The sequence below is a fragment of the Galeopterus variegatus genome, unplaced genomic scaffold, assembly GCF_000696425.1.
Source record: "Galeopterus variegatus unplaced genomic scaffold, G_variegatus-3.0.2 Scaffold1438, whole genome shotgun sequence".
Lineage (NCBI taxonomy): Eukaryota > Metazoa > Chordata > Mammalia > Dermoptera > Cynocephalidae > Galeopterus > Galeopterus variegatus.
The window spans coordinates 94,989-112,081 of NW_007727549.1; the positions used below are offsets into that span (position 1 = coordinate 94,989).

A 17,093-nucleotide genomic window follows, 5' to 3' on the forward strand; every position below is an offset into this window, starting at 1 on the left:
CATCTGGAGAAACTGACCCCTTAATTCCATCTTTTTCCCATTTACCCAGGCTTCCCAAATCTTGGTGGGTAGGTGGTAAGGGGAAAGATTTGATTTTCCCCAGGCTTCTTACAAAACTGCTCCCTGAGGGGAATGTCCCATATTCTGCTTGTGTGCTGGGGCAGATAAAAGAGCAGATTTACCCTCACCAGTTTTCTCTTGCTAAGTTTCAGCTCTTTTAAAAAATATTTTAGAGAAGATTTCAAACATAAACAGAAGTAGAATAATATAAGGAACCCCCATGTCCCATGACCCAACTTCAACAATGATCAGCTCATGGCCAACTCCTTAATATCACATCTAATCTGTGTTCACTTAATCCAGGTGTCCTATAAAATTTTTCACAACTTGCATCTGGATCCAAATAGGGCCAGTGTCGTTGGTTAATGCTTCTAAAATCTTATAATCCATGGTACCCCTCAGCTCTGGCAATTTTGTTGAAGAAACCGAAGTTCTGTAGTTTCCCTATCAGAATTTGCCTGTTGCATCTCCGTGATGTCACTTAACATATTCCTTTTTACCTGTATTTCCTGTAAAATGGTTATTAGATCTAGAAGCTCAATAGCTTTTTAAACTTTAAATATCGGGATTGATTCCTCACAGTGGCAATACTTAATCCAAAAGGATGAATGGATAATGATGTAATTTTAGGTGCCAATTTCAGAGCCGGGTTGGAAGAATATTCACATTAAATATAAAGCAGTATCGTCATTTTATGGATATTCCTAACTTCCACCTGAGGGAATTGGTGAAAGGAAATAGCCTTTTACTATCACTTACTGAGATCCAGGGTGCAGAGAAATCTGCTTTACCGGTGAATTTACAAAGGCGTGTTGTCGATCTAGTTTTCTTGCCCTTTGCTGGAGGGTGAGGTTGTGTCCTGGGGTGACGGAAGAATTGAATGGGCATAATTCGCAATGGTTGGCTGAATTGTCATGAAGTGTGATAGGACTGAGCGCTGGTCAAGCAGGGGAGGGGCCGGGGAGAGTGGGGCACCAGGCTGAGACAAGAAGCCCCTAGGGCCCTGTGACAAAACCGGCGGATACACATAACTGAGCATTCTTCTGAGAGCTCCGGGATTGCCGTGAGTCAGCAAAGCTCTCGGCGGGCTCCAGAGTGGACTCGGCGGGGCGCGCAGAGGCACACGCACCTCGAGAGGGGACATAAAATCTAGCAAACTCAATGTGCTTTATCAGCCGCCTGTCTCTTGGGAGGCTCCCACCCGCCGGACCACCGGTGTCCCACGCCCTGATAAACCCCGAGCTCCCCTGCCCCGGCCCCACCCCTCGCCTCCCATACCTCCACCTCCCAGAAAGCAGCGAGAGTGGCACATGTGGCTAATCTTTCAGCGGAAACGGCATTGCGCAAGCGCAGAAAGGGCAGCTTCGACGTAGACTCTGAGCGGCGCGTGCGCACGGTTCCTCTAGCCCCGTTCTCTCCGCCCACCGGGTTCCGCGCACTCCGCTCCTTTCTTACGTCACTACTACGCGTGCGCTTTGGAAGGAGGTGCGAGACTTCGGGGGGAAGGGCAGGGGGCGGGCCTAGGCCGAGGTCTCACGGCGACTGCGCTGATGGGATCCCGACTGGAACATGGCGACTTGCGCCGAAATCCTGCGGAGCGAGTTCCCCGACATAGACGGACAGGTCTTCGACTACGTGACGGGTGAGCCCAACTGAATCAACTGGCTGGGGAGGCCGAAGTGAAGGTCATGGGGAAAACCTAAGGGCAGTGCCGAGGACCGCTGCCAGGGCTCACCTCTGCATGACCTCTTGTCCGGAGGGTAGGTTGAGTCTGGAGCCAGGACTGGGGCCCGTGGTTCGGTGACTGAAACTATTTGTATGTCCACCCTACCCGGTATCTTCCTCGTCCTGCCTTGCCTGGCCCAGGCGTCTTGCACAGCGGCAGCGCGGACTTCGAGTCTGTGGATGACTTGGTGGAAGCTGTGGGGGAACTATTGCAAGAGGTGTCCGGGGACAGCAAGGATGACGAGGGCATCAGAGCCGTGTGCCAGCGCATGTACAACACTCTGCGCCTGTACGTGCCAGGGAGTAGGGATTGATGGGGGCGAAGGGACGGCAAACGGTTCGGAGACAAGAGGTGGGCATGGAAGAAAGTCTGATGGCCTAAGAGCCTTTACCTTCAACTCCTAACTCTGCGCTTTTATATCCCTACCCATGTAGGGCGGAGCCACAGAGCCAAGGAAACAGCCAGGTGCTACTGGACGCTCCCATCCAGTTATCAAAGATAACAGAGAGCTATGGTGAGAGTGTGGGGAGATTTGAACCAGCTGCCTTCTGTCCTTTTCTCGATCTCCCCGCCACCCCCACCCAGCCCCCTTCCCATTGCAGCTCAGGACTCCTATCACTTTTCCACAGAAACAAGATTGTAGGAGCTAGTTGATGTCTTTACTGTGTTGAAGGTAGTGTAGGATTGGAGGGTTCTTCAGGCTCTTGGGTATGGTAGGTAGCATATGGGTTTTGTTGCTAGACAAACTTGGTTTCACCTTCTCCCCTGCCACGCCCATTTTACAACTTCTAACCAACTGTGTGATCTCGTAAGAGTTGTTTATCTGTCCCAGTCTGTATCCTTATATGTGAGATTTATTTTTTTTAGTTCATGGAGGATGATAACTATCTGTCCACTGTATTGTAAAGCTTTCTTGAAAACGTCTGTGTCTCTGCCTGGTTCATATTAATTACTCAAAATATTAGTTTCCCTTCCCTCAGGGAGAAGGTGACTGCTTTTCTTATCGCTTACAGACTGTGGCACCAAACTTCCAGGACTGCTAAAGAGGGAACAGTCCTCGGTGAGAAGGAAGAAGAAAGGGGGGGGGGTTCTGTCTATAGTAGGGGTGGGAGTTGACCGTCTAAATATTGGAGTATCTCTTGAGAGAATTTCTGAGTATGTCTTGCCTTGAGTCTTTGAGTCTGTTCATCATGCCTAAGTTGAAAGGGTTTACTTGAGGTGTTCTCTCTGGGGGTTCTTTTCTGAGCCTGCACCCTACAGTGAAGTGGTTGTGTTTGGACCCTTAGACAGTGAATGCAAAGAAGCTAGAGAAGGCCGAGGCTCGACTGAAGGCAAAGCAGGAGAAGCGCTCAGAGAAGGACACAGTCAAGATCAACAACCCTCTGTGAGTTTAGGAAGAAGGGCTCAGAAGAGAGCAGAGCAGTCTCTGCTGGGATGGAAGGGTGGCTGGAAACGTAAAAGCTATCCATTTTTCTCTTTAAAAGAGTCTTAGAAGAAGCATCAGCCAGCCAGCCAGGCAGCAGAAAGGAGAGTCGGTTGGAATCATCTGGCAAGAACAAATCCTATGATGTGCGGATTGAGAACTTTGATGTGTCCTTTGGCGATAGGTGAGAGCATGGTGGTGGGGAGTGGCATTCCTCTTCCACACACAGACACACACCCCATTAAAGGAGAATTTGAAGGGATGAAATGGGGCTAAAAACAATATCACGTATCTATTGTTAAACTTGCTGTGAACCTATTTCTAGAGCACCCTGGTCTCCTTTCTACCACCCCTGCAGGGTACTGTTGGCTGGAGCGGATGTGAACCTGGCATGGGGCCGCCGCTATGGGCTGGTGGGACGGAATGGGCTGGGGAAGACGACGCTACTGAAGATGCTGGCTACCCGGAGCCTGCGGGTTCCAGCCCACATTTCCCTGCTGCATGTAGAGCAGGAGGTTGCTGGAGATGATACCCCTGCCCTGCAGAGTGTGCTGGAGAGTGACAACGTGCGAGAGGACCTGCTACAGCGGGAGCGGGAACTCAGCGCCCAAATTGCTGCTGGCAGGTGAGGATTCCAGGCTAGGGAATAACTGGCAGCAGCTGTCCTTCACAAAGTGCCTGCCATGCTGTCACAACCCATAATTCACCTGCCAATCCTAGTAATCAGCAGAGCTTGGAATGACTTGGCACTGTGGGACTCTCAATCCCTTGTGTTTTCCACAGTGCACATTGCTCTCTTTACCTTGGCAAGTCCTTCCTGTGTTCTATTCATGTCCCAGCAACAAGGCAGCCAGTGGCCTGCTTTCCAAATGTATAGGGTGCAGGACATTTTCCTAGACTGCCCACATTCAGGCTGATTGCTCTTTATCCTTCCTCCCAGGGTGGAAGGCTCTGAAGCTGCACAGCTGGCAGAAATCTATGCCAAATTGGAAGAGATTGAGGCTGACAAGGCACCTGCCAGGTATTAAAAATTCCCCCTCTGTCAGATTTCACCTTTCCCTTCTGTGAACTATTCTAACTGGGTTCTTCAATTTCTTCACTCCTAGGGCATCAGTCATTCTTGCTGGGCTTGGCTTTACCCCTAAAATGCAGCAGCAGCCCACTCGGTAAGTGGCCATTGCCATTCTTGGCTCTGAACACTGTTGGCTTTGTCCCTGCTTTTCCTAATGAACATCCACCCCTAATGTGGTTCTCTCTTTCTTTAGGGAGTTCTCAGGTGGCTGGAGAATGAGACTGGCCCTGGCCCGGGCCCTCTTTGCCAGGTGAGTCTCCTGGGCCTGTATATGGATTCCTATGTAGGATGGGCCTTGGCTCTTAGGAGGGGCAATGAGTCACTGATCTAAAACCTCATGCTATGTATTCTTTTTCATAGGCCAGATCTTCTGCTGTTAGATGGTGAGTTTGAAATGGGGCACCCCGATTTGGGGGTGGGGAAGAGTGGTAGCATCCAAATTCCTAGTTCTCCAGACCTTCAATCCCAAGTGTGTGCTCCCCTTCTCCAGAACCCACAAACATGCTGGATGTAAGGGCCATCCTGTGGCTGGAGAATTACCTGCAGGTGAGTGCCTTTAGGTGCTAGAGTTGGTTTGGGGAAAGTCTGCCTCCAAGATATCTGGGGGTCTGGGAACTGACTGCCCTCCCAAACTGGGCTGCCATCCTGTGATCCCTCAGACATGGCCCTCCACAATCCTAGTCGTCTCCCACGACCGCAACTTCCTGAATGCCATTGCCACAGACATCATCCACCTGCACAGCCAGCGGCTAGATGGTTACCGGGGAGACTTTGAGACCTTCATCAAGAGCAAGCAGGAGCGGCTGCTCAACCAGCAGCGTGAATATGAGGCACAGCAGCAGTATCGCCAGCACATCCAGGTGTGGGAGCAGGCAGGGCTGGGGGTGTCTCACCCCGTGAGTATTAGAGTTGGGGGTAGTGAGGGAGCTTGACCATGCCTGCACTCCTTCCACAGGTTTTCATCGACCGATTTCGCTACAACGCCAACAGGGCCTCTCAAGTGCAGAGTAAACTCAAGATGCTGGAGAAGCTGTGAGTACAGTGTCCTTGGCCATGCCCCAACTCCTGTTCTCTTCATTTCTTCCCTCACTTTGCAGGCCATCCCTTGCTGCCTCCCTCCAATTCTAAGTCTCCCCTTTGCTAAGTCTCCTGTGCTGCTGGTAGAGGTGCTAAAAGCCAACTTTAACTTCCTCCCCTGCAGGAAGGCACCTTGCTCTTGGAGGGTTAATTAGTGAGCTGCCTAGGCAACCACTAATTTACTTTTTGTCTCTATAGATTTGCTTATTCCTGGATGTTTCATAGGAATGGAGTCATACAATACGTGACCTTTTGTGTCTGGCTTCTTTTCACCTAGCATAATAATTTTGAAGTTCATTCATGTTGTAGCATGTACCAGTACTTCATTTCTTTTTATAGCTGAATAATATTCCATTGTGTGGATATACCACATTTCTTGTTGTTTTGTTTATTGATTAATCAGATGATGGACATTTGGGTTGTTTCCATTTTGGTTATTATGAATAATGTAAACATTATTCATGTATAAGTTTTTGTATGGATATATGTTTTCGGTTTGCTTGGGTACATATTAAAGTGGAATTGCTGGGTTTCATGGTAATTCCATGCTTAATTTTTGAGGAACTGCCAAACCATTTTCTTTCTTTTTTTCTTTTTTTTCGGCAGTTGTCCAGTACAGGGAGTGAACCGTGTACCTTGGTGTTATCAGCACCACGCTCTAACCAACTGAGCTAACCGGCCAGCCCCTCATTGTGGTTTTGATTGCATTTTTTTAATGACTAATGATATTGAGCATTGGGGGTTTAATCTTGAAGCAACCTTCCTAGAATTACTGGTGGGGTAGAGGGAGGAGCTTAAAATCATAACGCATAGAACTTTGTAACATGGAGACATATGTCTCAATATATTGAGGTAAAAAGCTACAAAAAAGATGATTCTGTTTTTCAGCGAATAGTGAACTAGAAGAATGTACTCTAAAATAACATTATCTGGGTGATAGGAGTATAAGCCTTTTTGAAGTTCTCCGTGAACATGTATTACTTGCGTGAGAAAAACAAATAAAGTTAATTTTTAAAGGCATCAATCTAGTCCACTTCATCTCTCCCCTCAGACCGGAGCTGAAACCTGTAGACAAGGAATCGGAGGTTGTGATGAAGTGAGTTTTGGGCCAGAGTGGCTGGTGGGGAAGCTCTTGTTTCTGGCTGCCCCCATGCTCCTCACCCCCACCTCCTGCAGGTTTCCTGATGGGTTTGAGAAGTTCTCACCACCAATTCTGCAGTTAGATGAAGTGGATTTCTACTATGATCCTAAACATGTCATCTTCAGTCGTCTCTCCGTCTCTGCTGATCTGGAGTCCCGCATCTGTGTGGTATGGTTGAGGTTTCTCTGTTCCATGAGCTAGGACTCTTCCCAGCCCAACACGTGGTGTGGACTGGGCTAAAGCTAGCAGAGGTCCACAGGAATGGCAGTCAGGGCCTGGGCTAAGGACTTTGCTGTACTTATACTGCCCCTGTCCTCTAGCCTCACAGGGCCATGCCTACAGAATGAAAAGTTAAGCATGTGTTATTTTATGAATACATAGAACATTACTTTTATCTGACTGGTCTCAGTTCTGAGTTTTCTCAAACTGTGGGAAATCAAGGAGAGACCATGGGCTTCAGGGTCAGACTTCAGATCCTGACTGTGCCATTTCCTAGCTTGGTTACCAAGCAGTTTCCTCCTCTTTATAATGGAAATAACAATTACCTCACTTGATTACTAGGAGAAGTAAATCCCTCGTGCTTAGCAGAAACTCAGGTATTGGTTCCCTTTGTATCTTTACTTCATTTTTCTGTACAGTTCCTTAAAAATATTGTTTTGATTGCTGAAGGAATCACTGGGACTACCAGGGACCCCCTTCTCATTTCTTTCCCTTCTGTGTTCCAGACAGCACACTCTAACAATGTTCTCATGTTTCTTATAGGTTGGGGAGAATGGGGCTGGGAAGTCCACCATGCTGAAGCTGCTTATGGGGGACCTAGCACCTGTTCAAGGCATCAGACATGCTCACCGGTAAGGCCCACCCCCACACCCATCTACATGCCTGTGCTCATATGCACTCACACTGCCTCCACTCCTGCAGGATCACTCCCTTCCATCTCCATTTCCACCTCTATTTCTGGCCACAGGAATCTGAAGATTGGCTATTTCAGCCAGCACCATGTGGAGCAGCTGGACCTGAATGTCAGTGCTGTGGAACTGCTGGCCCGAAAGTTTCCTGGTGTGTTAGGGATTTGAATTGAGGGAAGAGGGCCAGTTCTGATCCCTGCAGCTAGGCCTACCTTGGGGTGGGTGAGGAGCAGCCTGCCCAAGTCTAGGTGTAAGGACATGGGCCTTTGGAGGCAGGGCTGGGGGATGAAGAGAGGGCGTTGGGCTAAGAACCCACCTGATGAAGGGAGCCGGGGGGGGGCGCCTTTTGCAGGGCGGCCAGAGGAGGAGTATCGTCACCAGCTGGGCCGGTATGGCATCTCAGGAGAACTGGCCATGCGCCCTGTTGCCAGCTTGTCCGGAGGCCAGAAAAGCCGGGTGGCCTTTGCTCAGATGACCATGCCCTGGTGAGGCCTCATTTTCTAGAACTCTTGCCCTCCTATTTCCTTACCTTACCCAGTAGAAAATGATCCTCTTGCCCTTGTATCAGAAGGGTCATTTTCTCCCACCCCCCCACCACATAATTTCCAACCTCTGTGGGTTCTGCCTTCTAGCCCCAACTTCTACATTCTGGATGAACCCACAAACCACCTGGACATGGAGACGATTGAGGCTCTGGGACGTGCTCTCAACAACTTCAGGGTAATTGTGCCTTTGCACTGACCACTCTTCCCCAGGCCTCAGTGCCTCTCAGTGCCCCCACTGCCCCGAGCTCCTCCTGCTCTCCTATCTTTCAGGGTGGCGTGATTCTGGTGTCCCACGATGAGCGCTTCATCCGGCTAGTGTGCCAGGAGTTGTGGGTGTGTGAAGGAGGCGGCATCACCCGGGTCGAGGGGGGATTTGACCAGTACCGTGCCATCCTCCAGGAACAGTTCCGCCGTGAAGGCTTCCTCTAGGGCCCCCAGGCTGAGGACTGTGCCCAGGACATGGACAGGTCTCTCAGACCCCTGGGTCATCACATGGGCAACCAGCTCCAGCCCGTGGCCTTCCCCTGACTTGGGTCAGCCTTATTCCCAAATCTCTCCTTTCGACTGGATCATCCTCTGCACAACCTGGGGAGCCCATCCAAGGGTCTGTGAGGACTTGTCTCCCAGACGGAAGGTGTCAGGGGTGCCCTCTAGGGTTATAGATTCTCCCACTGCCCCAGCGCTAACTGGGCCCCATGTGGCTGCTATGTAAATTAAATTCCCCCTGCATCTCCCTTGCCTCATCTCTGCTGCTCCCTGGGCAGGGCTGCAGTGTTTGCCTACTGTTGAGGGATGTGGGCTCTCTAATTGGCGTTTTCCTGTGACTTGTATCAATCACATGGAGAAAGCAACAGCAGCACCAGCCTTGCCCCTGGGAAGAGACATTGTCAAGGCTGCTTGGGCATGGACGTCATCTGCCTGACCTTGGGGTGGGTTGAGCTGGTGGAATGAGGGGAAGTGTGTTGGCATCACTGTGATGTTGTTTCCCCTTGCTTGGGCTCGGTCTCAGCTGAAGGGGTCTTGGGCTCTGCTTGGGAGTTCGAACTGATTTTGTGACCTTGTCTTAAACATGGTTTGCCAACTGCTTTCTTCAGTGGTTTCTGGCCCAGGTTCACTCTGCTGCTCTGATCTGGACACTCAGGGCTGAAGAGAAACCATCTTTGTCCCCATTTTGCTTTGGTAGTTTTATGTTCTTCATTTTTCCTCTAACCATGTGGGTGAGGCCTGGGGAGTGGGAGTTGATGATAGGTCCTAATGGGAAGAAATAGAACACTTTGTTTTCAATTTAAGCAATCTTTATGAGGGGAGAGGAGATGTTTGAGGTAGTATGATTTATAAATATTTCTTGAGGACTTACCTGCTATGTATAATTGTTATTCAAAGACCTTAAAATGGAGACATTGTTTTGCTCTCAGTGACAGTGGAGAAACCAGAGTCAGCAGAATGACCTTGCTGGCTTCGTGGAGATTGTAGTCACAAAGCTCAACCAAGGGATTGTGGCTCTGAGCTGTTGAGGGTATTGTGGTATAGGTAGCTAGGGGAGAGAAACCTGTTTGTGGGGTAGAGGAGAATAAGGACAGGAAGGCTCTGTTGACTGACCACAGAGCAGGCATTGGTGGACTGATGAAACTGTCATAAGGGCCACTGATGTGCCTGTCTCTTCAACTTCCCTCCCACTCGGCAGTCCAGAGGAGGTATTCCTCCAGCCGTGTCTGTGGCTATGTGCACTCTCAGCCCTCCTGAGAGCTTTCTCACAGCCCTCCTCATTCTGTTCCAACTTCAGACCTGCAGATGGGTAAGTTGGGAGCCATTCGTTGCAGGATCTGTGCCTGCCTGTTTGCCAGGCTTTCATCCCCTCAGCCCCTTTTCAGCTTGTGATCTCCTATAGGAGGAGTTCTTCCCAATTCCTAAGTCCCTGGAAGTGCAGCTGAACAGTCTGTGACACAGAATATGCTTTTGTGCTTGAAGAGCACTGGAGTTGGAGTTGGGTCTGAGATCAAATCTCAGCTCTACTACAGGTAACAGAAGGGGCCACCAATATTAACTGGGTAACCACAACAAATCACTTGACCTTTTTGAACATCTACTCAGTTTCTTTATAGGACTGTTGTGTGGATTTGCTGACAAGCACAAGAGATAAGCACTCAGTGATTCCTGTGTGACCAGTCTCTATTTGATGGACTATTATATGGCAAAAGAAGTAAATGTTCTCTGAATGACTCAAGGTAGACCAGTTTGGGCTCAAAGGAAGGAAAACTAATAGCTCTTTAGCCCTGTCAGGCACTAGAGAAGTGCTCTCTTGGGTCAGAGGGAGCACTAGATGGCCTCCAAGTTGACTTCCAGTTTTACAATTCCATGAAAGAAATGTGAAGAGCCGGTGCTGCAGGACTTCAGAGAGATGGGGTAAATGAATTGCAGCAGCTGAGAAAGACCCTATCTTCTGGGGCGTAAGGAGGGGAGTTGGCAGAAGATATTGTTTTGTGGGATGGAAAAATGACAGTCAGCCAGCTCCATTTCAGAAAGCACAGGACAAAGGGGAGAGGATCTGACATGGAAGGGTGGGAAGTTGCCCTCAATCACTCCAGACTGTGCATCACGGTAGCCACACCCTTCACTAGCCAATGTCAACCATTCCAGAAGCCATCTTTCCACTGGAGCTGCTCTGCCAACTTCAGAGCTTTAAACCAGTCGGGAGCTCACCAGGTTGAAAGGCCTCAGCCCACAGTCTTGGTTGAAATTCTGGCCTCCCAACCTCTGCTGGCCTTACTGCGCTCACCAGCACCTTAGGCAACCTGGCTGGTACCCAGTGGGAGGCAGGGTGTAGAGGGGCCGTGGGTCCTTTGGCACCAGTCTACAAGGTACTTGAAGATGCTTGATAGGGAATTGTTAATTTCAGTGTGATGTTATTGTCTTGAGATTTATTGGACATAGACAACATTTTGCTAAGTTCTCACTGGTTTCCAGGCAAATTTTAGCTAGCGTCAGAGCCCAGCTCTGCCTCAAGCCTGAGCATGCAGATTGGATGTCAGAACCTGTGGGAAATCCTAGCAGGCTAGCAGGGTGGGCCTCGGTCATAGAGGTCTTTCACAACCTGGCCGATGGGCCTCTAGGGGTCCCTGAACCTGTAGTGATGGGCCCCACTCAACTCTGCCCCTGCAGCTGGGCTTCTGTTGTGCTTTGTGCTTCTCCGTTGTGAGCTGCATGCCATCATTAGAACTGCACTCCCCATTTTGCCTTGACATCCTTGAAGGCCAGACTGGCTCACTATTGTTTGCATCTTCTGTGCCTGTCACAGGTTGGGTTCCCTGGGAAGCAGTATGCAGGGCATTTATTACAGGGTGCTGCTGGGATCAAAACCTGTGAAGGGAGGGCCTAGGGAACAGGGTTGAGCAGAGGGAGAGGTTGAGCAGCAATCCAGGCCCGATGAAAGCCTCAGTCAGTCCCACACGCTGGAGCTGGGATAGCCCTGCAGAGCTGTCCTGAGTTGGGGCAGTGTGTCAGGCCTCCATTCTGCTAAGGTGATCAGCCTTTAGATGCTGGGGCTACCAGGAGGAGACATCATTCTGAGAGAGGAAGTTTTCTTGAGTTGAGGCAATCCCCCTCAGGGGCTGAGAGCTGAGGACTTCCTGCCATCGGCACTCTCAGGAGCTAGGCCAAGTCCATCATTCCTGAGAGGGGATCTGGGCAGCTCATCACTGCATCCACTACAGTGCCTAGCACATAATAGGTTCTTAGTAAAAATGTTTGATAAATGAATATTTTAGGAAAATTGAGAAGTAGGGAATGACATTGAGGGAGAGAGAGTAGAGGCAAGGACCCCATTACCAAAGTCCATCCTTAAGGAGGTGGGGGTCAGGACGTTGGAGTGGAGGGGAGAAGGGAGGGAGGATGGTATGCAGACTCAGCAAGTGCTTTTGAACTCGGCCCAACTAGAGAAGACTTTTTCTGGCCAGAATCTTTGAAATGAAAGCTTTGGAACATGAAGAGAGAAGTTCAAGAGGCCTGTTCCCCAGCCTTGTTTCAAGATGATAAGGAACTTTCAAATAATAACAGTTGATATTTATTAGGCTCTTATTGTGTAATAGATGTGGTTGTAAGTGCTTACCTATATTAACTCATTCAGTCCTCACAACAGCACTATGAACTGGCACAATTATTATCCCCATTTTATAGATGAGGAAATGCAGGGAGTTGATGTAGTGGGCGGCAGGGCTGGGATTCAAGGCTCTAGAGCACTGCTCTTACCTGCCGCGCTGTACTACCGCCTGGCTCTTAATGTGATGTGCTCAGTAGTCATCATTTGTTAATTCCACCACTTAAAACTCATTAATTGTGTGGGCAGGAGGTTGAACAAGCTTCTCTCAGGAGAGCAAGCTGACGAGTAAAAGTTCCTAGCACAGTGGCTGATGCTTGGTGCCCAACTAATAGTTGTTCATTAAATAAATGATCTAAAATCTGTGGTATAGTGGAAGAGTCATGTACTGGGATTAGCCCAGCTCTACCACTGATGGTCTCGGGCAGTCAACCTCTCCTGAGTAAATTATCCTTATCCTTATGCCTTATCCTTATCCTTATGCCTGCTTCTTTGGGTGGTTGGAGGATTGAATGAGGCAAGGTCCTGTGTAATTGGAATAAAAATCTTTGTTAGCTGTAAAGTCCTATGCATCCAAAAGGTGTTATTTCATGGGAGGAGTGATGGAGGCAGCAACCTGGAGCCTTGTCTGGAGACACCCAGACTCACATGTGCACATAAACACTGTAGGCAAGATGATGGCCCCAGGAGCACCACGCCTGCTGAGCTAGGCATCAGAAAGCACGCGTGTAGGAACACAGCATGAGACTCTGCCTGGCACCCACTGAGTGCATGAGGCGAGGCAGAAATCACCATGCAATTTAAGCCCATTCTAATATGTATAGGTCATGCCCTGTCAGTAATTCTAAGTGGCTGTTTTCTTTGTTAATAAATGGGTAGTTTGGAAGTGATTCCTGCTTTACTGTGTATAGAGAGAGCTTTGAAACCCTAAACTAGAATAAGTAAATCTTTGTCAACCTATGCTACAGCATTTTAAACACTGAAGAATACTTTTGCAAACGTTTTATTTTGGTTTTTTCTTCATAGTCTTGTGTAAGTGGGTTCTGCTGAGTTGACATTTTACAGAAGAGGAATATGAGGCAGAAAGATGTGTCTTGCTTAGGTTCAGATACCTCTATGTGTGCAGAGATGGAGAAAGAACCCAGATATCTGGGTCCCCAGCCTTCTCACATCCAGGTTTGCTGTTCTCAGCTTTGGTCCACAACTATTCCACACAGTGGATGACATTCTCATGTGACACAAGCCTGTGAGCACAGCACATCCAGGGCCATGTGCCCTTCAGTCTTTTGGGGGAAGTATTTTGAACATGGAATAAGGGAGTGACTGTGAATCTGATTTGTTTTTAACTTGTAAATTAAGGAGCTGCCCTGGAATCAGAACTGCATTTGAGTCTGCATTCTAGTATCTAATAGCTATGTGATCTTGGCAAATTAAGCCTCTCTGCACCTCAGTTTCCTCTTCTATAGAATGGGAATAATAATGATCCTTGCATTGTAGGGTTACGGTGAATATTCAATAAGATAATACGAGCAAAACTCATTATGGTTTCTAGCAGTTCAATACATGTTAGCCATTTTGATGATTATTAGTATTTGTTGTGACCCTCACTTCTTCGTTGAATTTTAGTGAGATATTTATAATGCTCTGTGGTGAGAACCACTGTATTTAGTCATAGTGCCTCAGCCAAGTGAACAGCTGTCCTTGCCTCCTGTTTTGTGTCACTGGGCCCAGAAGAACCCTTTCTCAGATTCCTTTCTCATGGTATTTAGATTCTGTACGTACACACACACACACACACACACACACGGCATTTAGATTCTGTACGTACACACACACACACATGGCATTTAGATTCTGTACACACACACGCAGCATTTAGAGTCTGTACGTACGTACACACACGCGCGCACACACACACACACACACGTTGAAATACCATCACTCAAGACTTTGCTCCAGGGTGGTAACTCTCCATCAGTGCAGGAGCCCAGATTTTTCTTAACTGCTAGGAACCCTTGAGGGTAGTCATTCCAAACCTTCTCCCCACCAAAGATTTCTTACTCTTCCCCCTCCATGAACTTTTCTCTTTTTTTTTGTCCTTTTTGAGACTGGCCGCACCGCGCTCAGCCAGTGAGCGCACCGGCCATCCCTATATAGGATCCGAACCCGCAGCGGGAGCGCTGCTGTGCTCCCAGCGCCGCACTCTCTGGAGTGCGCCACGGGCTCGGCCCAAACTTTTCAATCACAGCATAAGTATGGACTTCCAGAACTTAGGAGTAAAGTTATGTTAGGGTACAACTAGTAAGAACCAACAAACAATGGTTGAGATGTAGAAGTCAGTCAAGAGACTGTAAATTGTGTTTTGGTGGTATATGTATGTGTCGGGGTTGGGGGAACACATATGAACCATCAGGATGACTAGGGCACAATAAGCCAAAGAACACAGTGATTGGAAGAACACATGAGATATGACTGGAATCAAGAACACCGGAGTCCTGCAGTAGAGGGGATGGGGTGAGAAAGCAAGTGCTGGTCGGTGGGCCTCCAGCCCTGCCTGGGAGGAGGCAGATGCCATCTTGTGACTTGTCCCTGTAGCAAGCCCTGCCCTTCAGAGGCACTGCGTGCCTTAGTCCATCAGAGCTTGTTACCACAGGCCCCTAAGCTCCATCCACTCGTTCCCCCTGACTCCATTCCACTCTCATCTGGCTTCTTTGGTTTGGGACTTGTTTCTTGTGTGGTCTTGGGTGAGACCAGAGAGTATGTGCTGACCAGAAAAATGGGTTTTCAGGCCACCTGTCAGCTGCACTGTCTAATGATAAATTAGTAAACTGGTATCTGGTTTATATATCAGTCTCTTTCACCAGTGTAAGACAGCACTCTTTAGTTTGACCCAATAATAATTCACTGTACTCTCTACAAAGCATCCTTCTAAACATTTTACGTGAATTAACTCATTTAATCACAACAACAAACCAACGAGGTCTGTATTGTCGCTATTTTATAAGTGAGAAAATGGTGACCCAGAAAAGTTAAATAAATACTTTCCTAGTTCCATCCAGCTAGTGAGATTTAGAGCTGGGGCTTGCAGTGAGGTCACAATGGGCCCAAAACTCAAGCTCTCCCGTAGCACAGCAAGACCCCCCACCACCACCACCAGGTGGATGTTCGGAACCTGAGGTAGTGAGGAGCTGCTCTCTGCTGTGTGACCTCAGCAGGCACTGGGCCCCTGGGAGGCCACATCTGAGCAGCCTGCCTGGGGCATACCATCGTGTTTCAAAAGGTTTTATCTATTAAACAAACCCAACTTGTTAACTAATAATTATTTTTCCATTAAAAGTTCATCAAAGACATTATGGTACTATCACAGTTTCTGATCAGCCTTAAATAATCACCGTTGCCAACCAAAGTTGATACCAGCCCCAAGAAAAGTAACGCCATTTCATTTAGCTTGGGCACCCTTCAGTGATAATATCTCTAGGTCCACCTAACTGCCTTCTCAGACCCCAGGCTGGGCTGTCAATGTCCTGGGAAATTTAAGACTGCTGCCTTCTACTTTCTACAGGCTGCCTTTCTAGACACTGGCTACTTCATCCGGAACTATCTGAGCATGGGTATGCTAGCACTCTACATCTCACTGGTATGCTCGTGAACTGGGACAGCTAGGAAGGTTTGGTCCAGGACGTTGCGGAGTCTGGGGAAAGAGCATTCCATCTGATTTGACATTTACTAAATGTCTACTATTGAGGCTTAGCCTTCCCCTCTATAAAATGCATATGCCAATCCCCTGTCCTCTGCCTGATTTATTCAATATTATGATATGAATGATGTCCAGAGATGAAGCTCAGAGAATGCCCCCTCACTTGACATGGAGGGTGTCTTACAGAACAACTTCCACATCCCCTCACCATGGCCTCCAGCACCCTATTTCCCAGTACACTGGATTATTTATTCATTCAGCCACGTGTGTCAGTCATTGTGCCTGTGACTCAGACTCTGTTCTTGCCCTCACGGTCTTGGCAATGCCAGGTGAGGGAGACAGGAAAACAAGCCAAGGGGTGCACCTGCAGGAACATGGTGGGGTCTGCTGTAGGGCAATCACCACCACTCTGCCCACATCCTGTTCTCCAGGCCTTGCTGACTTCAGCTTCAGAGCCCTAGCTTACAATGCCCTTCAGCTCCTCTGCCCTGCTAACTCCTACTCATTCTGGAAAGCCAACTCAAAGACCTGCCCTGAATTCCCCACATGGCAGGACCTCCTCCTCTGGGTTCCCAGGACAGTCAGCACATTCCCTATCATAGCTCCCAGCACTTTGTTTTGGAATCACCTTGTTTCTTATCCATGTCCCCCACTGGACTGTGAGTCTCTGAGGGCAGGAACCATGTTATTGAGTTTTCACCATCTAGCACAACACCTGGCATATGGTGCTGTACAACAAATATTTGCTAGATAAATGGGGAAAAAAAGACTAAAAATTGTTCCTCCAACCAGGCACCATAGTGCTTAAAATCACAGTACAAGAAAGGCATTCTTTTCAATATGCATAACCCTCTCTTAGAGGATATTTCATAATAGCACTCATAAATCAAAAGTAAGCCCAGAGATCAGGGGAAGAGGAGAAACCTACAGAGTTCATGAAGGTGGGAGAAGCCACGATGAGGACCACTCCAACTGTTTCGAGTCTCGGCCACTTCAAGTCTGGCCCTGGTGAGCACACGGAACAAGAGCTGGCAAAAGCCACTGCTGTGTCCTTCATATGAAGTTGCTTGGAGGTGACGGGAGAAGAGGGCCTTGGTGGCCCCCAGGCCAGCAAGACCACTAACAGGGTTTCCGTGGACCCACATAGGAGCGAGGGGCCACAGACAACTGAAGAAAGGAGCCACTCAGAGGCTGGTGAGTCATCACAAGGAACTGGTGCATGGCATGGCCAACCCCATGGGAAGTGCTTGGAGCGCAAGCGGTGGGGGAGACGGGCCCACCAGGGGAACACTGGGGCACAGCATGGACAGCTGATCTGCACCCCAGTCAGCACAGGACCACTCAGTGGAGA

At 48.8% G+C, this 17,093-nt stretch overlaps 1 protein-coding gene across 1 annotated transcript; it reads left to right on the plus strand.

The window, feature by feature from the left end:
- The first annotated feature begins 1,495 nt into the window (after positions 1-1,495).
- Positions 1,496-12,935, plus strand: ABCF3 (ATP-binding cassette, sub-family F (GCN20), member 3). The gene is made up of 21 exons (XM_008576995.1): positions 1,496-1,702; positions 1,927-2,074; positions 2,221-2,300; positions 2,800-2,846; positions 3,073-3,170; positions 3,271-3,393; positions 3,568-3,834; positions 4,150-4,230; positions 4,316-4,375; positions 4,475-4,531; positions 4,642-4,664; positions 4,772-4,827; positions 4,941-5,141; positions 5,237-5,313; positions 6,410-6,454; positions 6,535-6,667; positions 7,262-7,350; positions 7,467-7,558; positions 7,760-7,892; positions 8,040-8,127; positions 8,223-12,935. The coding sequence occupies exons 1-21, from the start codon at positions 1,630-1,632 to the stop codon at positions 8,379-8,381; spliced, it is 2,130 nt and encodes a 709-aa protein (XP_008575217.1). The 5' UTR covers positions 1,496-1,629; the 3' UTR covers positions 8,382-12,935.
- The last annotated feature ends 4,158 nt before the right edge of the window (positions 12,936-17,093 follow it).

Bases quoted from the DNA above. Each gene is read 5' to 3' on its own strand.
- ABCF3 (XM_008576995.1), top strand. From the start codon at position 1,630: ATGGCGACTTGCGCCGAAATCCTGCGGAGCGAGTTCCCCGACATAGAC. The intron at 4,231-4,315 runs GTATTAAAAATT...CTTCACTCCTAG, and splicing joins GCTGACAAGGCACCTGCCAG to GGCATCAGTCATTCTTGCTG. The intron at 5,142-5,236 runs GTGTGGGAGCAG...CTCCTTCCACAG, and splicing joins AGTATCGCCAGCACATCCAG to GTTTTCATCGACCGATTTCG.